Source organism: Branchiostoma lanceolatum, chromosome 2 (genome assembly GCF_035083965.1).
Source record: "Branchiostoma lanceolatum isolate klBraLanc5 chromosome 2, klBraLanc5.hap2, whole genome shotgun sequence".
NCBI classification, from domain to species: domain Eukaryota; kingdom Metazoa; phylum Chordata; class Leptocardii; order Amphioxiformes; family Branchiostomatidae; genus Branchiostoma; species Branchiostoma lanceolatum.
Genome location: NC_089723.1, coordinates 31,634,745 through 31,659,226, shown reverse-complemented (window position 1 = coordinate 31,659,226; position 24,482 = coordinate 31,634,745). Strand labels below are relative to the sequence as shown.

Genomic DNA, 24,482 nt, shown 5'->3' with positions numbered 1-24,482 from the left:
GCCTACAATGCCAATTCTAACAAGAAGATTGAACTTACTTTAGCTTTAGACATGCAATTATCTAGGGGCTCTTGAAGTTCATACGTCAATTATTATCGATTCCATGAATGAGATTTGTTCTGCGTGGATTATTAATTTGGTATTACTTATGACGTTACCATCCAGTTGAACTTCGTCCCGGAGTCGCTAGGGACTTGCATCACTAGAAAAAATACAATGTTATTTTTTATGAATGACACTTTAAACCGGATAGTCTGGGTGACTTCCGTACTAATCTGTAAATCTGTTTCATAATCTGTGGGAGAAAAGAATTTCAACAGTCTTATCCCCTATCCTTATCAAATCACGCTCATAGCGTTCGTAAAGGCTGCTAGATGTTCTGGATTGCTGCAAAAATAGTATGAAATAGTTCATCAAGCATATGAATTTGCCAGAGTTAGCCGGCTGAGGAGCTAGACATTGTCAACCCAATAGCAGCTTTATGAGTCAGATAGAGACTACATTACCGCCATGGACATCGAAAGATTGTTTCATACAGACCTGTTATTCGTTATCAACCTGTTTTTCAGCACTAGGGACAGGACACATGGGTACCGACGCCTGGTGTTTGTAACGGCCATTTTAGCGCTTAGTGTTGTTATTCTACATTGGTGTTGGTTATATATCCACAGTCTGCCTTACCCTGCATTAGAAGCAATGGAACATCCGTGTGACCTCAATTTACAAATATCTCGCAGCATGATGCTAATGCTCATGTTAAACCCACCACGAGAATTACGTTGTAATTCGTTAATCATTTTTTTTTGCTAGAAATGGTAATGATAGGATGTCAGAACGCAACCGAGACTGGGATGTATATTTTTGCTTCATGTTTTCGTTTTGTTGACATGTCAATATTATTTGGTTATGTCAAAACCTTTGGCCTAACAAATACACCGTAAGATTGAATATTTCACCAGAAATCCCCCTTCCACGTATAACCTCCCAGTTAAAGGAATGATATGGTTGGGATAAATAAGGTATTTTACTGCACTATAAGCGCCTAGAAATTGGTACGGGTGCAGTCATGTTATGAGGCGTACATTGCATACATGTACAGATCAATAACGAACCAACATCATTTTCATAAGGGAACCCCGGATAGACCACTCGCACGGTAGGGGACTCCATATAGTTGGTAACAGCATAACGTCTGTTTTATTTGCTTTTTCTTGAATCCTCGTATTGATCAGTCTACTCTTATCAACGGTTTTATTTTCAAACGATCCCTGGCATAAGTGAAGAAATCCATTTTCGCCTATTTATGTCCTTTTCTATTTTTGCTACACCCCTCTTTATAGCCTTAGTTAGATTAACCTAATCCGGGGCATGACAACATTTAGCTCTTAAAGGAAAGTCCTCTTCCGACGAGACACAGTCGCAAATAATTCACGGGAGATTCCATCTCGGACCACGACGCCTATAACATAATAACGCTGCTGTAACGTACCGTGTAAGCTTTTACGTGGCTTCATTTTCTAATGATTGACTACGGCGGACGATGAACGCGGATTGGAGCGCCCAGCTGATACAAACGATACCCCTCTACGGTCTAAATCATCGGCGGGCACGGATACAGATAGCCAGTTGCACGCAGAGAGACGGCGGAGTGCTATTCTGTACCTGATAGCACATCTACAATTCCATTACTGTCGCTACTCTATGCTGCGCGAGGATCACACGGCTCTCCGTGTGGCAGGATCGTGTGTTCACTAGGAGAGGGCTTCAAGTGGCTTTCGTTCGCACCATTCCGGGTTAATGCGTTGAGTACAGATTTATGTACAAGAAGAAAGCAAAGCCGACGCTGTCATGAAGAACTCGCTTTCAAACATATTGTCGGCTTATGAAATGGTGTAGCGTGTTAGGTCCTCATAAAAAAGAGTTACACGTCGACTGAAGGCAAACATGGAGGATTCTGCGGAAGATTCCAGCCCTGTTTTAGTACATCGCAGACGACACCTGCGATTTCCTCACAGACGGCTCGACCAGCCAGAAGACAGCAAGGGATCCGGTCAGGATGACAGGTGAGGCCGTTGCCATAGTGATGCTCTACGCACTCGTTTGTTCTGTTTCCAGACTGCTTTCGATTATTAAAGGTAGACATGCAAGACTTAACGCTTTTTTAAGCTTTATTCAAGATGCCACTAGGCAATACCTGTGGAAGCGCAGACTCCTGTGTACTTAAAAGTATATTTACAGTCAAGAATAAATGGTCATAGCCTGGGTGCCATCCTATTACTACCGGGGCTCCTACACTCGCTACCCTGAAAAATATTATTTTTTAGGGTAACGAGTGTAGGAGCCCCGGCAGTTATAGGATGGCACCCAGGCTAAAATGTTCATGTCATTTTACATACACATATTTCAGGTTAAGTTTTCTTACTTGTTGAAATGTCATGATTTTTTTGTTGTTGTGTTTCAGGTCAGTGCTGGACCACCCGTGGTTCCGAAGCTTTGACCACCTGTGTCTCCAGCTGAGACAGGTCTGCCTCATCTTCCTGACGGCGGTCTTACCGCTCAGTCTCAGCGTCATCTCCATGATCTGGTACAACGGCGGCGGCGGCGGAGGTGCCGCGGGCTCTGACCAGTACAAACTCTCTAAAGCGGTCGCGCCTGACGTAGACCAGGTGGAAGACGAGTTGTATGCCACTGAGACCTATGTGGCCTTGCGTCAGGAGGCCGGCGTCGTTTCACAGCAGAACTTGGATTTTCTTCTGGTGGTCGATAGAAGACACAATCTCTCATATGAGGTGGGATTTTCTTCTGCTTTTTTTACAGTATCTATCATTTGCAGAGCTAGAGCTAGAGCTATAGTGTAACATTGTATGATTTGCATAGGTAACACACTCACAGAATGTGAAGTAAAGAATAGAAGTCGTGCACTGAATGGGACATCTTGATCATATCGTGCGTAAATGAGCTGCAGTTTTAGTGTAAAAGTCTGAGTTATCGCACAGGTCAACCAGCAGTATACTCGCGCAGTTATTGAAAAAGATAAAACACAGCTGTGTATACTTTATTACTTGGTAGCAAAGGTGACGGAGGCTACAAAATACAATATCCGAGCAGACTGCGCAGCAGTTTAGTGTGCTCGTAAATTGGCAACTCTCCCTTAAAAGCCGAGATGTACAAAGAGGTTAATAAAGATTTGCTTGACTATAAAAAATCCCCATTGATGCAACGATCAGCAGAGCTATTGACAGCGGTTGAATTGCTACAGCAAGCACTATTCATTTACACCGACATTAAGTTGTAAGAGCAGAAGTCAGATTTTTATTACACAAATGACGTTAACCCAGTATCTTTTACGCGCAGTCCACACGTATCCCTGGGGCCTTACCGTGACCGGAATAAATGGATTTTAAAAGAGTTATGTATGTAGGCTGTACAGTAGCAGTCGTGAGCGACCTGTATCCATGCGATATGATCATAATTCCCGGAAGAACGTTAAGAACACAGTGGTAATGCGTCCTTAACATCCATCGCGAGGATGCTCTATTCATTCAGGGGTCAGACGGGGGCAGCTATAGCCAGCTGGGCTCTCCTCTCTCCGTATTGTGAAAGCGGGAGATATTACCGTGATGTATGTTGAACCTGCGCCCGGAATGGGTACACTTCTGCCGCGGGATATTACGGTATGAATAAAACATGTGGACTTTCGAACGGTCCGCAAAATGTGCATTTGCTTTGACGAGCATTAATGACGCCAGAGTGATGAAATGTTGCTCCAGACGGGTTAGGTTAGCGTAAGGCGTAAGTTCATACACTGACCGTGCATTACTGTAAATGCAGAAATGTTCGCGGTGGTTTTATGTTGGCGGTTTTCGCGGTGAACTTTCAGCGCGAACTTAAAACCACCGCGACATTTTTTGCCCACCTATGACTGCAGCACTACTATTGTTTCAAACGTGAACTTAAAACCACTCGAACTTAAATGCATTTACAATACTATCTTGTATCGGACACTGGCTTGCTTGCATGTTAAAACAACATCTGAAGACGCCACCACTGAAGACGTAGCCTGGTGTCCAAACCTATCATAGCTCCCGAGTCTCGCTATTTGCGGAGAGGAGACTCGGGGTCTATAAAAGGCTTGGATAACAGGCTATGAAGACACTCAAAATCCTCTATTGCAACAGGACGTTTCTACATCCCTTGCATATTATTGAAAGGTTTCGTCTCTAGATGCCATTGACTCAACTGAGAGCAAAAATCGGTTTTGCGTACACCCGTTCTTTCGGACTAAGTAGGTGTTTTTTTCCCTGGTGAAAGTTATACCATGTTGATTTGATTATATGGATGACACCCCCGCGTGCATCAATTTTCGGCCGTTTCAAATAAAAAAAGATTTCGACCATACTGTAAATCGTAAAAAGCAGCCTCGAAATGAGGAAATATATGCTGTTACGTTGGGTAACATAAATTCGCCATTTTTCCGATAATGGTTGACTGAAATCAATCTAGCAGAACAATAAACCATCCTTTTTGTCTATTATTCTGTCAGTATCATGTACTATCTTTGCACTAATCACATATATGGTAGATTTTGTCTCTAGTCGTGCTGACACTATAATATTTCAACTTGAAACTACCGTCCGCCGCACGCACAATGACGGTGTTGTCGGACAGGTGTGAACATTATTTCGGGAGAGAAGATTCGTCTTGAATATCTTACCGCTAATTACATTTTATACAGTAGCTATTCGTTACATCCTTGGCTTGAGGAGAGTGCTATGGATATAGACGTGTCCAAATAAAAAAAAATACACGAAAAAACGGCCGTACCGCACACATCAGGCCAGTTCGGGAACAACCCGTGTGTTGAGTCGGTAGAACTTCACTCAAAGTCGGCCCATCGTCATGGCAACGTGTAACGTTACATTATTCATGGCAAGTTAGCTGGATGCCGTAGCAATGGTAATACTACTATGTCCATGTGTTCCTTGTTGTGTTAGGAGCAAACTTTGAGGAAAATATCTTCCTCAGTCCACTATCACACGCAACATTTAGACAAAAAAGTGTTCCCCACAAACCTTTGTCGTCTGCTTGACAACAGGATTCTGGTTAACAATATGGCGGCGGGAAAATACACGTGCCGTAGGTTATAGCAACAGAGAGGAGTTCTGATGATTGATCACACTTAGAATCCAGTTGCAGGTTAGCAAAAGAGATTGTAATAAGTTGTCTTGTAAATAATTGTGTTTAGCAGGAAGCGGATGTGACATTTGTCTTATAAACCAGCCGACAACCATGTTGTGTAATTCTCCCACGAAGCCCTCAGACTGTTCCAATAAGGGACGGAGAGTTTTTGACCTCGTCGCCTTCTAATGCATGCTTATCGAAGCTTTTCAGACAGTGTTCTGAATACGTTAGTCTGTCAGGTTTGCATTTCTAGCGGTATTACTTATGTTGCATCAAGCACATATCCCTAAATACCCCGTTTTCGAAAAATCGCGAATTTAAGTACCCCACGAATTTATGTTACCCAACGTTAACTTGAAAAAAAAAAATTCGACAAACGGATACTAATGTCGTAGAATGCCAAAGGCAATTCCAAAGTCAAAGAAGAAGTTGTGAAAAAACAAACATGAAGAACATATATTTCGGTATACCATACTCTGTGTGTTTAGTTGTTTTTCGTCCTTTCTGACCACATAGATTTCATAATGAAGGCAACTTTTTTTGCCGATCTTTTTTTATTCGCACGCTCGCAACAGTTCTAGGGTTCCCAAAGGATGTCATCCATATAATCAAACCAACATGGCTTTATTGTCGAATAAAGTTGGTGTCCACTCTGGGTCGCGTAACGTTACGAAATGAGATTACATCAGCTTCCGACCTTTTCCTATCAGAGCTAGTCTCTGAAATCCTGTATTTTCAGAAGCCAAGGCGAAAGCGAACCATACTGTTCGATAGAATCTCAGCTGGAACTGATGTAACGTGAAGTACGGCATAAATATCATTAGATAAATAGGTCCGTACTATTTTCTGGACATCCCATTACAGTTTTACTCATAGATACATTTATCACCCTCCCGTTTCCCTGTACTATCTTGACCATATGGGGACTGTATTGTTCATGTAGCTGCAGGAGAGATATTCGGTATTCATGGACACAGTTTTACAGCGCTGCTGTCGTAAATGATTCCAATTACCTCAGGTTAATGAACCTGAGAAACTTAACCGTCCCTAGCCGAGTAATAAAACCGCACCAGTTTAATACATACATGTTCAACGGTGCATTTTGTGCATGAAAGGCTCGCTTCTTTTCTTGCCTTAAAGAATATTTTGGCCTTGAATCAGAAATCACATTTTACGCGTAGAAAAGGGGATGGGGGCTTAAATGTGAAAAATACGGAACTTCAATGCCAGGAGTCGTTTAGGCTGTATAGTGGCCAGACCGCGTACCATTACTGTGGCTATTAACGTCCGTAATTACCTAGTCCCTGAACGGTCTACTTCACTGCCATGCAAAGTGAAGCGTGCGGTTTGTTCGAGGCGCGTTTGTGTGAGCCATCTATTTTGGAAGTCTGTTAGCATACTGGGGTCTATGAGTCAGGTATTCTTCTGAATAATGATAAACGTACCGTATCGTCCAAAAAACTTCACTACTCGAGCTTAGATGGCTATAGGTCATAGTCACACGTCCATATATACCTACTCCCTATGGCACCGAGAGATTATTCCACCATCTCCGATGGACGGCTCTGGATGCAAACGGGACTTTTCAACAACAACAAAAAAGAAACTTTAGGATGACTCCGAGTATCTCCTCTACCTGGAACTGAAGGTCATGCGTTTATTCCCATCATGGCCTGTTTACATCAGACAAACCCAGTACGGTTGCTCCTGCGGTAGTTAAAGTCATCATCCCAAACCCCTGTAGGTTATCGTAACAACACTGTCATTCCTCTATCTACGCACGGAGTGTCTGCCAAATGTCACCGTTCCTCCAGAGATCCGGACGCCGGAGGAAATGATGACCTTTGCCACGAGACGTCAATGTTACCATCTGTCTATGGCTGATTTAAACCGTTAGGGACTTTTCGGCCGTCTATTCAACTCATGTAAAACGCTCTGGTAAGCAGAGATTTGCAACGCAGCTGACTACATTCATTATATTCACCAGAAAATGTTGTCCTACCTGTAGTTCGGTATCAACAGCGACCATTACAAGACCATTAAGGAATAACATTTGGGGCCAGGAAGCGCAAGAGTGCCACGAGGCAATGCATTTGCCTTGCTTGAAAATATGACATGTATTTGAAAGCTCATTCATGCGATAGTGCTGTGCGCTCTTTTTCTTACTTAGGAATCAGAGCGTAACTACATTGGCGGCTAACGACAGCCAGCATGTTTGCCATTTTGCATCACATCACATGCCCAATAACTCTTGTGTGAGGAAGTAGATAGCTGAACTCTGTTCCAACATACAGAATGAACGCGCCCAATGGTCGACTGACGTTGCCCTACTGGCACTATATACGTTCTCGTGCTCATAAAAAATGATCATGTAAGAGGTGTTTTTCGTGTGAAAGCCACTGTTCATCCAACTCTGATAGTACATGACCATAGCATGTCCAGAACAAAACAAAACCGGAAGTTCTGCTGCAGTACCAAGGGGTAAACCAGGCAAACCAGGGGGTACAAAATCAACCTTGTCTTGCCAACACCTACCCACATACCAAATGCCATTGAATCATTGCTGACCATAAATTTGTAGAAAGACATACACACACACACACACACACACACACACACACACACACACACACACACACACACACACATGCACAGACACACCCGAAACAATACCTCCGTTTTTCATGGAGGTAGATTCCGATCGATAGAAACGCGCATAGGCTGAAATACGATCAACAAGGTAGTCGCTGTTGATATCTCGTATTTCCCCGGGGCGTCGCAGTCTAATGGCCGAATCTGTTCACCTCCTCCAAACCCCAGTAAATAAAGAAAGAGTTCAAGGAAATGTCTAGACCTTTAGGGGTTGCGCTATATTGATGGATCAAATGAAGAAGAACCGCCCCTTTTGAAATGCCAACATCTAAAAGCAGGTTATGAATTCTGCCCAGTCTGTATAAAGTGTAATGAAAGCAAAGCGAGGGTTCCAGATGCAGTCTTCTTGGCAAGGGGGACACGAGTAGTATTGATGGGGAGGGTGAGTGCTATTCACCGGAGGGACATTCTGGTCCGCTTGGCGCCTGGTATGACGTCTCCCATTTATCTTAACTTTTACCCGACATGTAGGGAACTGTCACCGGGTTTTTGATGTCGGTATGAATTAACTTTATTGCTCAACAATCGTACATGGTACAATGTATGGCATTAGATTAACAATACTACAAAGCTTATCTGCACATCCTACAATTACAACTACAGAATTTATCGATAAGTATAACAGTATATGGGTTCCAATGTAGTCATGTATGGGGGATTCGGTCTCGCTATTGGAATGATGTATAAGCAAATTGACCTATGCAGGCGGATATAGAACTTCAACATGACAACAATACATCGAAAATATCGTTTTGTGTTCCAGACAGGGTGAAGTTTCCGTCTTTTTAGTAGTAATAGTCTGTAACAGCATATCTCTCTCTTTCTTTGGGTTGGACAAGTCATCACAAATGAAATTCATGTATGTATAGTGAGATTGGATGGTATCATTTGCATTTTTATTGCTCTGAGTAAAGCCCCCCTCTCACTGGACCCGTGGTACGCTCCGGAGTCGCTGCGGCCGATTGAATTGACAAAGCACTCAACAAATTTCATCGACAAAAAACGAATCTTTTAAAGCTTTTTGTCTTTTTGGTCATACGTGTACGTTTCTAATGATATTCCCATTATAAAGTCAAGGGTAACACACAGTTTAGGACACATTGACGCCGTGCCGTGGGTCCAGTGAGAAGGGGCTTAACATGACTATCATGTCCTCCCAAAACGCATCCTTTTTTCCTGCACTACCGTCCTTGCTCTTTCTCTCTTGAGTTTAATCCACCTTGTACTGTGACGAGTGACGTCGACGCCGGTCTGTTGTAATAAGACGTTTGGGATCAATGGTCAAAAATCTATATAGATATTACACTCTCCCGTCATGACATCACGACCGCAATATCGTCATTTCCATGTTCCTCGGCCTTTTTAGGCTACACCAAGAATTTTTATGGACGACGTCCTTTGGAGACCCCAAATCTAATGCGAGAGCGCGAAAAAAAAAAAAAAGAAGGACCGAAAAAGCAAGATGCCTAGATTTGAAATATAATAGTCGACGACACATGTTCGGACACAAATTGGATGAGAGAACACAGTGTAACAACTAACAATTCTTTTATTCATCATGAAAACAGCAATAATATGAATAAATCAGTTGAGGTTGAACAGCAGTTTTTGTCCTGTCCTGTTTCTTTCCATATCCCATTGATTTGTGGCACTGTCGTAACTCTTTGGTCATAGTTACAGGAAGCGGAATTTCTTGTTTTTTTTCTGGGAACAGACCAAAATCAATGCGCGCGGACGTCATCCATAAAAATTACTTGATGTAGCCTTATCTTGAGGTAATCTTGGGTCATAAACTTGTACAACACCGATACTGTATGTCGGTACAGATTTCTGATGGCGTGTGGTACAAATGACACAGGCCATAGACAATTTGTAATGTAGCTATCTTAGATAGATTTTTCCCATGGTGTCTGAGCTAAAAAGTACGAGTAACTCGGGTCAGAGTGTCATCAAGCCTGCAGGGTCTGTAACTGTACTGTCAATCCATTTGTTCAAACAAACGCAGTGAAACGCTGCAAATTAAACTAATCTGTGAATAGATAGGATAGAAATATGCAGAACCAATACTTTGTTAGTCTAACCCACGGGCAAAGACTGCTGAGCCATCAGAAGTGCCTAAAGCTCTTCTCAAGTAGTTGTGAGGAACGCCGAATGTATCAGGCTTTTCCGTAAGTACTCAAAAGCTTAAGTCTTTATTCGCACAGTCTATAACAGCGTACCTTCTTCTGGCAAGACGGAATAGGCCTGAAACACATGAATGACCTCCCTGCTTTGTGTTAGGAATCTGTAAGTAATCTTTGCATTCAGGAGAAGAAAGCAATCTATCTTCCGCTCACCAAGGAAAGAGAAGGGGCAGGAAATGGAGTTTTGAAGTGAAAGGAGGACATAAGATGTAGATGAAGATATGCGGCTGGCGGTTGATTACCTCAAGCTCTGCTAGGACCACAGAGGGTAAAGATTAATACCAGCACCAACAAAAGGGAAGAAGAAACCGAGGAGGAAAGACATTATAGCACGATGCTAGTCTAGCGGCAACAAAGATACTCTCCAGGCAGAGGTTGGGCTCTTGTTGGTTTTTGGTTTTTGTTAGATTTTCTATTTTCTCACATTTGAAGAGCCGGACAAAAGCGTCTAAAACACGTTAAAAACCAGCCAGACCCTAACTTGGAGAGTACAACAACGAGTCTCTCAACTTTGGACGCACGATTCTAAATGGAAGAACTAACAACGAGTCTCTCAACTTTGGACGCACGATTCTAAATGGAAGAACTATTACATTTTGTAACCATCAATTGAAACGTTCTCCAAATCGAGCCACGCTGATGACATTGACTTTCCTTAAAGGGTTAAGGGCATAGAATTGATTAAAAGTAAACTGACTGCCACAAAAAAGCAATCTAGGCAAGATAACAATCAGCCAACTGTGCGTCTTCACGGATTTCTCTTCTCTTCGCCGGTGTTAAAATGAAGTGCACAACTAACCCACTGCCTCTTTATGTTGCCGTTAACGTTATTCGCAGAAGCCACCTTGAACAAACTTTTTCAATCGATACGCATTGAGCCTGCTGGAACGGGTCGTCACCCATTGTCATTATCGTCAAAGGCCCATTTTACAGCTTATTGGATTCCCTCCAGAAAAGAGCTCGGTGAAATGGAAAAACGTCCATCATGTCGTTGTCATCACACCTAAGCCGCTGGGACACTATTCTTTGGGACCGAGTATCACTCTGGCTTTCTGACGTTTAGCCTGCCGTTTGTTTAACACGTGATGAAGTTAGAACAACGATTCTTCGTCCATTATTGTGAAGAAAACTTTTCTTAGTGCTTGGCTGTTGGTTAAGATGAGGACATAGATACACGCCTTCCTAGCCTTCTTCTTGTGTTCACTAGGTCTGCTATGTTTAGTACAGTCCGATACTGAGTGGACATGAATTATACAAGGACAAACGTGATTGTCATCACTATCTCATCACTATCTTCTACCGGCTACTGAAGAAAAATCAATTCTAAACTGATCTTCTCAGCATCAATCTTTAACTGATCGCACGAAGATTTACGTGATGTGGTTAAGTCCCTGCTCGGAGCACATCCAGTATACTACTAGAGATACGCCATAATCCACTTTGAGATTTTCGTTGACAAGGTACCTGTAATAACAGCGAGATTCAGTTACAAGCCGACATAACCTGGTTACGACCGGGCTCAATCCGTCTCAGCGTCACGTCAGCACGAACAGAGGAGCCAGGCGGGATCAGTAGTCACCCCCCGGTGCGCTGCGGGGTCCGGGGAGATAAGGCTTACGAGCTAGCCTGGGTATCAGTAGCCTGGGTGCCATCCTATCTCTACCGGGGCTCCTATTTCTACTGGGGCTCCTATTTCTACCGGGGCTCCTACACTCGCTCCTACAACCCCGGTAGAAATAGGAGCCCCGGTAGAAATAGGATGGCACCCAGGCTAGGGTATCAGACCACTGCGCTACAATCGCTTATTCTTTTGGCCGGGGAGGCAAGTTGCCCCGCCACCACAGTTAGCACGCGGGCCCCTAATTACCTCTCGCGCGATAGATATTAGACCTCGGCTGCCAAGAGAGACCGGGTGCCAACTCTATCCCCTACTAGAACTTCCACGACAAAAAGGGGTTATCGTCTCGCATCGTGCGCAGGGTCTGGTATCCAGGCTACTTACGAGCACGCGAATGGTGTTTTCGGCAAAGGGAACCGATGGGAAATACATAGTACATGCCGGCTGGAGTGCTGTAAGCGTGGAGTTGTATAACATACTAAAATTTGACGATGGCCTGTAAAAGGACGATAAATTTGGTTACCAAATGTATCATCCTTTTAAAGGCCATCGTCAAAACATTCATTTACTAAGTCTAAGAAGGCGCACTGAAAAGCCAATGTCTATACACCAAGATCGTAAATAGCCTGTGGTACACAATCTCTCGCTGTCAGGGGCTGATTGGGCCACCTCGTAGATAGCTTCTTGTGTTCATATACACCTTAATCGAGAGGATCATTCCCTTTCCTAGAGTCACCAATACTATATAGGAACTCAGGACGTTTTGCAATCATGGAAACCAGTCATTATATCTTACAACACCCATGGTAACAGACTGTTGTCAGTCTGACAATAATTATTGGTTCATGTTAGCACATCTGCGTAAATTAACAGGATTAACATGATAATGATGTTGACAATTCTCCTGACTTAGATAAGTTGGCCATGAAACTTTTAGGGACCAGTGCCAGTGGGAAGGCATCTAGAAGCTTGATTTAATCGGGTTAGATCGTAAAGGGTGCTTAAAGAGTCTAGCTCCTAAAGCTCGCGTGAAAAGAGCCATGCAAGGAAATCTCTAAAGTTTACAGCCGACCACGTCAGCCGACTGTCACGTTCTCCTGCAATTGAAACACCCTGGCGGCACATACGCGGATATTAACTCTGATTACCTTTCATTAGTTGGATCGAATCCTCCTGGAGCCGGCGTGCTCACTTCAATTATATCACGACGAGACCAGGGACGGCGGTCTGACTTTGGAACGAATAAGTCATAGATTTTGGACGATCGGTGAACGGTTGGTTACATGTGGGATGGATCTGCGTGGCTGTACGTCAAGGACATGATGGGGACCTTTGCTAACCTACAGATCCAGGATTAGGACTCAGTAGACAGAGGTTGGCGAACATAATTTGTCGTACATCATCTAATGTAATAGACATCGTGTCAGACAAACTCTTCGCCATAACGACTGGAATCTACCCCAGACAGGCGCCTTTTATAAGATCTCGGTACATGTAAGCAGACTGAAAATTGAAGGTAAGCCCTATTCAGAGGGAGTATTTCACCAGTTTATTCCTGGCTGCCCATAAAACGTTAATACCGGACCCGGTACACCTTTTGAACCAGAATTTTTCATTTAATAAACGAGCGAAACATTACAGACGACGTTCTGGTCACTGGCTTTAGACGGAAGGTCAAAGAACATACAAGGTCCGAACACACTCACGCTCAAGTGGATAGCAACGCAGACAGGGTATTGACCGAAGTCACACAAGCGGAGCGACCGCGGAACTTTAACATTGAACTGGGCGGGAAGAGTCGATACTGTTCCATTAGGTCCGGGCTTTGATGTCCGTTTATGATTGCCAGGGGTGCACGGGAAATAAAGTTCGACTTTTCCGTCTTTAAGTTCATTACACAAAAGGGGAGCGGCATCCTTGTAAGGCGCATGTCGGATCGGTGGGTCGAAGGAGGTTCACGTCTGTACATGTTTAAAAAGAATGAAAGGTCATGACTCAATTAGTGAGAAAAGAGCGTTGTGTTATGTGATTTGCAGGATTAGGCCGAGATATGGATGAAGCCATCCCATTTTTGTAAGGCCGACTACACGCTCTGCACCAAGTACATCATATCACCTGTGAGTAGCATAATGTCCTTGGTGCTGAAAGTTGTGTGGGTAAGTAAACCTTCCCCCAACCACCGTACAACACGACATACTGTAAATGTGTTGCAACAGGCCTTCTTTAAATCTTGTGTGAAAATAAGCAGCTCTACATTCAAGATCCGTAAACCAGTATGGACATAAGTGGTTTTTCTCATGACACTACATGTGTCATGGCGTAAATATTTCAAGTTCCTTTCCATCTAGGTAAGGTTGGTGACCACAGCGGAATGTGGTAACGTAAATCAGGGATCGGTGCATGTTAAAAGCCTTTCACACAGAAGACCGATTTCCTCCCTAATGTCAGATACCAGAACGCTTATGCCTATGCGTAGAAGGTTAGGTTTTGTCACACTGAAAAGCATACAATCATCTCCTTTGTCTTATCGGTAATCACTCCATTCCACGCCCTCTCTGATAGGAAAGGTTTATCATCTAGCTTGACAAATAGGTCTAGATCTAAATCACCGAAGTGAACCATTATGGCTCTTGATAAAGGAAGAAACGTTGCATAGAGGATAACACTACAATTCAAAGCCAGTCGCTTACCGGCTTATTTTTCTTTCTTTCTTTGTTTGTTTGTTCGTTTCTTCCTTTGATTTTGTTTGTTTTCAACCGAAACTTTGCAATCTGATAGAATCAACGTAGACTACAGATACAGAGAAATAGACAGAAAAGGAGAAACCAAAAACGCATTAAAATTTTATGTACCGGAACCGCTGCAATTGCTAGTTGAGCTCATCGTACTTTTCCCTTCATAACATATTCAACACTTGCTTTCAGATTGCAATGGCGTAGCGATAGCGTTGCGGATCGGAGTTAATCTGGGCGGTAGTAGGCCGAGTGCGGGAACACCTATACTTTGTTTGATTTTGTTTGATAGTGCTCCTATAGCATCGTCCACGCCGTCTCGTTCAACTTACAATTGAAGGCGTCATCTCGCCAAGATCAGAACATGCGTCACCCTTACTGACCCCTATACTACAGAGGAAAGGGGGCTTGCGCTTTGTGTCCATTGCCACCAAGCTTTATTCTTCTTCACACTAACGTACAAGTGCTGTAGCCAATGTGAAGTTGGTCAGCAAAGTAGTCCACAAAAGGACAAATCAATTGTACACCCAACTCCCGAAAACAGGGTCCTGGGGGCTTCCTGTCCACTTGCATGAAAACTCAGCCCTTCCATCTCAAACAGTTTTGGCAACTGAGCTCAACAAGTCCTATCCGTACTCCTGGGTTTTGCTGACACCAATATGTCAGAGGGCCACGCCATACACGGAGGCTTACAGAATGGCAACAATGGACCAACGGAACTAACCGCCTGTCATCCGATCTGAGATCACTCGGAACGGCGCGATGGGCAAGCGGAAAATTAGTTGGAACTTTCGCATTACCCGTGTCATGGGCACGTACAGCATTAGGGCATTATTCACACTCTGCACATCCATCTCGTGGCTCCTTTTGTACATTATTGAACGAAGCAGTTATAAGGCGTTAAAGACGGAAGCTCCGTTAAAAGCCGAATCAGGCTGTGATGACACACCACTCAGCAACTTTCGCACGCTTTAACCGCGTCCTCCAGTAACAATGGACTTTCAACGAACAGGCACGGCCGACAAATGACTGTTTTTAAACACCCGAGTGAATGTCTGCGAAAATTGCTGTTTTTTCCCGTCAGAAAGGCTACCGTGCTGTTTTCGGTAAAAGCTTTCAATAATTATAACCACCCACAAAGAGCCGCAATTTCTTCCAGGAAACCTCTGGGTTATTCGTCATTTGCACTGTAATGTTGAAAACCAATAGACATGTAATTGGGCATGGGTGTACCCAAAACGCAAGCTGAAGAGCGCGTGCGAAGAATAATTCTTCCAGCATACCAAACTGTTCTTTGCTTCGCCGAGACTTCATGTCTCTTAATCACTCGATTAGAAAACATTTTTTCCTCGTGACCAGTGCTTAGTGCCGCTTTGTTTCCAACCTGAGAATTTGCACCGTATCAAAGTACTTTAAAGGCGTGAGAAGCCATGGGGTGTTAAGGGAATTGCCTGTAAGAAACTGATGTGAGTCCAACAAGTCAGCAATAAGATATCGCCTGGCAACAGGATGAAGGGGCAAGACATGGCTGACTACTGAAGGGGAGACAGAGCGTGGATGGTCTCATTAAGCAACAAGCTCTCCGCCTCCTCGTTCGCTGCGCCTCTGGCTGGAAACAGGTGATAACAGAGCTACCCTTGATTGGTGATCCATCTTCTGAGACAACCCCTCTAATATACGGGAGTGATGTATTGCAGATTCCTACTGTTTTGGGGGCGTCCCATCTCCTGGATATTCATGCTTATCGAAATTGATTTACTGAGGTGGAGATATGACGATTGCAACCTCCGTGAAGAATTGGTTTAATAAGAGACATAGCGATATCCCAAAGAAGGGGAGTACTTGCATGACTTTTTGAACCCTTTATGTACTCATCTTTGATATACCTCACAGCAAAAGAACATCATTTTCTTTTCGTCAATACTAACGAAATGATCAGAAAATGACATTCTCGTGGTTAGATACAACGTTATTACAGTACAGTAACGTTATATGAACAGTATGGGCTGTGCTTCAGTGTGACTCGTTGGCCACACCCATGTCCCGGGGGCCACATCCACATCTATAAGAGCATCTCAATAAAACTTGAGACCTGACAGGGGACCACTGTTGCTGGGTATACTGCCTGAGGGAAGTGGTGACCTTTGTGTCTGCGGAACGTGGACAAGATGTTACATTCTGCGTTTGTTGTTAACGTTATGTGGGCTATCAGAATACAAGGGAAGAATGTCTATATCTACCAATCTATCTTCACACTTGAAAACTTGAGACCTCGCATCCAATTACCGTGTTCAGATCAGATTCTTCAATCTTCTACATATGAGGATCGGATGGTGAGATATAGCCTCTTTGGGACGTAATTAGCCGGGAGAGCGGCTCGTCTGTTGCATTACCGATATCCGGTGCCGTGGCCGACGTCCTCAGGAATGAAAATCCACCAAGTAACAAGATCCCCTGGGAAGGGGTCTGATAATATCTGTGGAGACTCGACTTCCGAACTTTTCACGAAACACTCTATTTTGGTATCAGTTCATCAGAGTTGTTGGTGAAACGATGCCAATTTACTTTTTGGCTCGACCGCCCAGTAACATGTGTCATACTTCTGACCGGACCCAAAACTAGAGGAACCTCATGGGATGACATCCTCAATACATCTTTTTAACTTTTAACGTGTCTGAGATAATTCTGGCAATCTCAGACACCTATATATGTCACCTCAACAAACTATTTTTCGGTTACAGGTATTCTCGTTTGCTACTTTCCTCAACAGATCTTTACATTGCATTATAAACAAAAAGTCTAACTTGTTATGAGACCCTATACACTCTGAAGTAATATTTTCTTGGTAAAAATCACGACTTCAACATAATCTACGCTCGTTCCATTGTTGTAATCACTCCCTGGGTCTCCCTATCTCCTCACGGTGGTAAGACCTTAATCTAGCCTAAACAGGACTGCAGTTAGACATGCTGCACCGCAGGGTAAAGCCCATTATAGACGGCCGGGGCGCACCTTTATCCTTCAGATCCCGTCTCTAACATCTTCTTAAGTGCAGCTCTCCCACATAAAGCTACCTACCACTGATATAGTGATCTACTGACAGCAGGGAGCAGAGACGCTGAACGAGTAAGATATAACAGTGAGGGATGCACAAAATAAGGGAATAATTTCCAGTCGCTCAACGGGTAGCAGCGAAGAGAATGACCTTATTGCACATTATATAACTCGCTTGGATAAACCATGTACGTTCATTCTGATAAATGATACACCATGGCAGAAAAAATACGCACATGTAAAAGATAAATCATCCACATGATAACATGTTCATCGTGCAACTACCACGGAGCCCTGCCTTTCCAAAAGCGCAAGTTTACCATGAAAGTAAGTCAACGTCGAACTGAAGTAAATCAATTGCACAACGTTAATGGCTATCTCACTCCATTGAGCACTTCTAGTGGATATTCCACTGTGGTCTATCTGACTCGAAAAACACACAGATAAGGCAGTGAAAGGATTTTGCGATAGGGGTTGTGCGTTTATCACAGGATATCAGATAATTCTCATAGTCAAGTCAAGTCAAAGTTTATTGCACAACGATTGTAACAGGTACAATGTAAGGCAAAATAGTACTGGCTACTTATATCAATCTAGTACAAGCTACTGGGAGATTCTAGGTAATACAATGTACAATGTTCTATTACAAACTACAGGAAGGTTCTAGGCTATATAATGTTGTCAATGGTAGATAATATAAACAAGAGGCACAATAGGGAGGGAGCGCCCTGGGATTCATTAACACTAGGTTGACTCAGAACCCGGGGGTACTGAGTTCGAATCCGTGACAGGTCCGGATGTTGTCATTTGTGTCCTTGGTTAATGCACTTTACACCAATTTCCTCACTCGACTACTCATGTGTAAATGAGTACCTACCTTTGGCTAGGGACGTCCCTCGAATAGGGCGTTAAATGGAGTTTGAGGAAAGCTACATCTCGAGCACGTCAAAGAACCCACCACGCTTATCGAAAAGTGTAGGGGTGACCCGGGTCCACCCCGATGTGGATCAAATAGATCTGTCGGCAACTTGGTTTGTACTGAAGACTACAAGCTACATATCCATTACCTGGTGTGTTACACTATGAGGCGGTTTACTGGGTATACAATACAAACAAACAAACAAACAAGCAAACAAAGCAAACGCCAAGGCAAACTAATGACGGATGCCTTTTCATTTTGCTGCATAAGAGTGGACACCTTGTCCAACAGTCGCCGAAATGTAGTGACAACAGCTTTGTCAGTATCCATAAATCATGAATCACTGATATATCACAGAGGAATGATGAGGACTTCTTGGGTCTTGGGTTGTATAAGGCATGGGAAATGTACCACCGCTAACACGGTATGATTTTCTCTCTTTTCTTTCTCAGGAATTCATCGCGGTGTATGACGGGAAGAGACCGGTGATCTTGACCGACGTGGTTCCTGACTGGGCGGCCAGCAGATGGTCACGTGACTTCTTCCTGGAGAACTACGCGAACGACAGCGCAGTTGTCAAAACTGTTGACGTATGTCCTTGTGTTTTCTGTCATATCTTTAGTATTATGTATTCAGATGCTATACATGCAATGTGGCGGATTTATAGATGTCCGAGTTACCGTAGAAGGATAACTATTGTAAACGAAATATATAACGCAAATCAAAATGTGTCCTTTTGGCTTGACAACGTTGAACGGGATGTGAATTTTCTAGATACCCTATCCCTTTAAATATGGTATTGTGGGCCTCCTCAAATAAAGTAAAAACAGCAAAAGATAAAAATTCTTCTAAACTCCAGTTAGAATGTACAACATTACAGCTATACTATAGTTATGTTTGAAACGTGACGATATATCCACCTGAGCAAGAATTCTGTTTTGAAACTGTCCCCGAATTCCCGGGAGTGCACGAGTCAGGTTGACGTTTCGTACCGTTCGACCACTCAATTTTCCTTTATCTCCGACTACACAGACAAAAAGACGCTGGGAAAATACATAGAAAATACTGCAACTTTCGAACACATTTGTATGTATCCATCCATGTTAATGCCTGTTGTTCTGGTGATGACTTTGGCACGTCCTTTCATTGTGCCCCGTAACATTGATTTTCTAATACATCTTCTGCAAAGGCGACTCTCGCACATCGTAAAACTAAGGCAAGGTCAACATAACATTGCTGTTTTTCACTGCATAGCGTTTAGACAGTCGCAGTGGTTTTATGACGATACTGAGCTGGCTTTACCCCTTAATGCACTTAAAGTAGTTCTTGTACGCTGATGATGAAGCACACATTCATATACAAGGCGACAGTCGTCCTGCACTGAATCATCCATGGCTTCCTATTTATGTTCCCGCGCTACCGTTTCCGCCATAGCTTATGTCTCCATTGAAGACAGTCGCACTTTGTCACAGCCCTATGAGCCTACCTCCGCTGTTGACTTCCATAACCATGCATCATAAAGCTATCATGGGGCAGCCAAGAAAATGCCATTTCCAATAACAGAACAGCTCTACCGTTTAGTGGAACGGTGGAAAAACGGCTACGTGTGACCACAGCGTGATTAAGGAAATTGATTGGTCACGGGACAGTGAAAACATCACAAAATCGAAGACAAAGAGACAATAATATGTGCTTCATTCAAAGGGCAATGGCAGCAGTATCAGCAGCGCTTCCACCAGACTGGCGGACTTCGCAGCCGAGTCGTCCCGAGGGCAGCCGGAGAGATGGATGTACCTGGAGGACGAACTCTTCATCCCGACTAGACCCGAGCTCCGGGCGGACTTGGGCGAAGTGGAAGTGCTCGGGGAAGACTTCTTCCAGCTGTTTCCAAAGGTGCCTTTTGCCACCCCTTTTTTCCCGAAATGTGCGGCCTAATTCATCACTGATTTAGGATTGGTAACAGGTCTACAAATCATTCTAAGGCTGGAAAATCGAAGAGAAATCATCACAAAGAGAACGGAAAAAACAGCCATATACAATCAACTTGGGAAAAGGATTGTAAGCTGGAGTACCGTAACTTGCCTTCAATCATTATAAGTTTTGCCATAGTCGTTCTATCACGATCACGTCAAACTGAGTAGACTGGGTGGAGAGTAGCGGTAACCGTTACATTTGAAAGGACAAAATTATCCTAGCAAGACCGGAACATTCTGAGGAAAATGTCGTTCCTCCCTCCTCCAGGCGGTGCGGCCGTGGGACGCCCTGCTGCTGTGGGGTTCTCCCTCCTCCCGCTCACCGCTGCACATGGACCCCTACAACTGGACGGGGATCAACGCAGTCATCAGCGGGCGGAAGAAGTGGAAACTCTTCCCTCCAGGTACAGATGGGCCCGACGTCTCCTCCACCTTCCCTCTCAGAAAGTACCCAGAGTACAGAGAAACAAGCGGCTTAGTGTTATCTCGTTAGAAAGGGCCAGTTAGAACTGTTGTCTCAGCAAGGTAAGGAAACTTTAAAACAAAACAGGCAGACTTGTACAAAGGAGCCTAAACTGAAAGAGAGGTAGCTGCTCACTGGTGCCCAGTTATCCTTAGCATGATAGAAAATGAAATACTTAAATGTAATTCCTTGGTTCAGAACAGACAAGCAAGAACAAACTGGGACAGAAAAAGGCATACGTAATGCTAATCTGTCTATCCAGCAAGGTCGGGCATTTCTAACCTCTCACTTATGAATTACACTTTCTCATGAGCACGTACGCGTATACTGCAGGTCAAGACCATCTTTTCTACATCACACCGGGCCAGAGATGCGGGTTCCCGCTGGACTGCATCAAATACAATAGTCCTGTGGACACCTTCAGTCCCAACAACACCAGGTACCCAGATGTCCAGCAGGCCGAGTTTGCTGAGGTGAGAAGTGGAGATGACAGATGTAGAGACAGTCGACGTCCATCACAATACCTTATGCATTGTACTGAATGATTTAGTTGCCAACCTTCTGTGATAGAAAGAATGCTACAAAAGAAATCTGAGAATGGGCACGTCGTGTCCACTTTGGTATGGTCATGGTAGTTTTGACACAACACATGGTCTCTGCCATGGATTATAATCAGAGCCAACAGGCTATATACGTTGATGAAGGTTAGACATCCAGGTAATAAGATACGCCAAAAATAGTTACTCAAGTAACTGGATAAAATGTTGAAACATTTTATCCAGTTGCTTGAATAACTATTTTTGGCTCAACATGCTGTATAATTGTAGTACAAAATGAACATGTATTTGGAACACTGGACATCTAGCAGTCCTTTCAAGGCAGAAACACCATTTTTGTGCTCGTATTTCCAGGTGGATCAAGTCGCAGGAGAACTGCTGGTGATCCCGACAGGGTGGTTTCACCAGGCGTATAACATGGAGGAAACTATAGCAGTCAGCAGACAGGTGAGGAGGATAGAAGTGCACATGGATGAACATGGTGTTGCCTGACGACTACCTCAAAAGCCGGCATATTCTATGGCTTCTGGGGAAACGTTGGTCTTAAGAATACATTGTGCCTCTGGAGGAAAGATATCTGAATACTAGTATGAATGATATGATGTATAACTGCCATTCGGCATAACATCATCGTCTGGTCGTGACGATACCACGGGTGCTCATGGCCATTCGTCTCCATCCCTCCCTATCCCCCATATTTGCACTGGGCAGGTCCTCCAATTTACAGTTCGCATCGAGACACAATTGATGAATGTAGGTAGTGCTTCATGTGGAATGCTTCATGTGGTCTTATTATTGTGTATTTATCTCACAGGTTATGAACACCAACAGTTACCGAGAGGTCATGGAGGAGATCATCAAGGCCGGAAACGTCCAGCGTGCGGAACTCCCGCCTAACTTCGCCCAGCTGAGCCCCAGGCTGCAGGTCCAGACACTGGTGGACCTGCTACCTGGGGAGATCCTGGAGAAGGGCAGACTCCTCACAGAAGCCGTCTTAGGGCAGATTAACAGTCTTCTCTAAGCTTAATAGATCAGGCTGTTTGTAAAACAGCTGCAAGCTTAACCATGGAAACTCACAGGGTTCTAGCTAGCTTGAATTTTTGTTCCATCATCCCAATTCCTATTGATGGAAAGATATTACAAGTCTTCTTGTTTCTGTCACCTTGTACAAACTTCTATCAATTTATTCACATTTTTTAAACATCTTTACATGGATTTTGTCTGTCAAGGTTGATGGAATGGTCTAATTTTTTTCCATCACATGCAACAAAATTCTGCCAAATGATAGTATCACAGGTGCTGGCTAGAACCCTGGAAATACATGTCAAGTCACTCTTTATGGATATTCATGCTTAGGGCAATTCTATCGTGCCCTTCACTGTGTAAATGTAAGAAATACCAGGTCCAACGATTCTGATTCAGTTTGTGATATAGATATATACAGTGTACATTTACAGGTCAGGCTCAGTGAGAAAATGCTGTAAACCCTTTAAACGTGTCCCAATGTACAAAAAAGTATGATATGAGTGTGTCAATAAGTCGAGAACCCAAAATTTGTCAGGTCTATATAAGACAGCTTGACGCAGCCATAGAGAAAGCAGACTTTCACATTAGTAAACCACTGTACAAATGATTGTTATTGGATTGTGTAGCCAACTGTATTGTCTACACTCAGTAGCCTGTGGAATTATTGACTCAAAGGACCAGTCTCTCCCTCTACCTGACAATCAGGTTCAAATGTTCATGACTGTGTGTTGACCATCCATCTGTACACTAAACTTTTTAGTGATGCAACAACTTTTCCCCCCTAAACCATGGTAGAAGACCCAAATTTCCGTCTCATAAATGGTCGTTGCCATATCGCAGAACGGCAGAACTTTAAGCGTATCAGCACGCTCCGTCAACACCTTGATGTTTCAAGGCGTAGAGGATTAGTTTTTTGACCCAGGTTCAAACCCGAGCTGGTGCACTTTCTTTGCAATTACCATTGATCACAATTCTGTCATAGTCATATATGTGTAATGGAAATGTTGCTTTTTATACCAACGTATATGTCCCTCCCACAAAAGAAGTTGTGATGTGCTCGGATATGGCATCAACCCGTCACCAATATGGTATCCACAGTTTCAAATGGCAACGGCTGTTAATGAGAAGGAAACATGCGTAGGAGACGCTAGCTGAATCTAGTGAACAGTATCTCAGTCTTTGGGGAAAAAAAACAAAACTGTTGCTTACATTTCATGTTCTAAGAACTATGTACAGGGAGATCTGATAGGATGCTACATTTCAAAATAAAACTGAAGCTTCACTAACATTTCAGCTTGCCCCAATATCCTCACTGTGTGGACTGGTATGTGTGCTAAGAAATTTGTTTCTCTATTTTGAATGCTAACAGTAGACAGAAATAATAACCCACCGATGACTTAGAAAGAGACTGCACATTTTAATAGCTACAGTCAAACCTGTCTATAGCGGTCACTCAAGGGACTGGCCAAAACTGGCCGCTAAGAACAGGTGGCCGCTATGGAGAAAATGTCGATTAATTGACCACGAGTGACAAATGTTTTCAGTACCCACTGAGATACATTTACTCACCGTACAGTACACATGTAAACAGGTAAGGCACATTTTAGAAGTTCGATTGTTGTTCTTTTACTCCTAGTTAGTTAAGAACAAAATACATGTTGCTCAGTTGTCACTTACTGTTCGTTTTCGACCGTTTTCAAACATAAAATCGTGGCGACAATTTTCCTCAGTCTCTTGTTGTGGCTTGTGTTGATCAGCATCTACCATTGTGCTAATAGGGTACTCAGAAGAAGGTCGCTCTTTTGAGGGCTTTTTGTCTTTTCAGAAAATTGCAACAGCCCAAATTTTACATCATAGTAGTATTATCCACATTCATTTTGAAGCTTTTGGTATAGTAATTATCCTCAGTGATACTTTGCAGCAAAATAAATTTAGTATATTATACCTCCGTAACAGTGGTGTCTTCCGTTGATCTTTATGCTGCTACCTATCCAGTTTGTATCAGCGCCATTTTGAAAATTGCGCGAAACACGTTTTGAGCACAATTTGAATGAATTCCCGGTGAAAACGGAAATTGGGCCGGCATTCAAACATTTCACGAACTTACCGCATCAGGTACATGTG

At 43.5% G+C, this 24,482-nt stretch overlaps 2 protein-coding genes across 2 annotated transcripts in view; one reads left to right on the top strand and one right to left on the bottom strand.

Annotated features, from left to right (window-relative positions):
* Positions 1–24,482, bottom strand: part of LOC136428635 (low molecular weight phosphotyrosine protein phosphatase-like) — a 99,591-nt gene that overhangs the window by 29,920 nt on the left and 45,189 nt on the right. The gene's annotated exons all lie outside the window — the stretch shown is intronic.
* Positions 1,362–23,651, top strand: LOC136428620 (uncharacterized). The gene is made up of 8 exons (XM_066418268.1): positions 1,362–2,063; positions 2,462–2,789; positions 18,792–18,929; positions 20,044–20,232; positions 20,581–20,716; positions 21,109–21,248; positions 21,687–21,779; positions 22,147–23,651. The coding sequence occupies exons 1-8, from the start codon at positions 1,945–1,947 to the stop codon at positions 22,351–22,353; spliced, it is 1,350 nt and encodes a 449-aa protein (XP_066274365.1). The 5' UTR covers positions 1,362–1,944; the 3' UTR covers positions 22,354–23,651.

Coding starts and splice junctions, on each gene's coding strand:
- LOC136428620 (XM_066418268.1), top strand. CDS start 1,945: ATGGAGGATTCTGCGGAAGATTCCAGCCCTGTTTTAGTACATCGCAGA. Junction 2,790..18,791: donor GACACAATCTCTCATATGAG/GTGGGATTTTCT, acceptor TTTCTTTCTCAG/GAATTCATCGCGGTGTATGA. Junction 20,233..20,580: donor TCTTCCAGCTGTTTCCAAAG/GTGCCTTTTGCC, acceptor TCCCTCCTCCAG/GCGGTGCGGCCGTGGGACGC.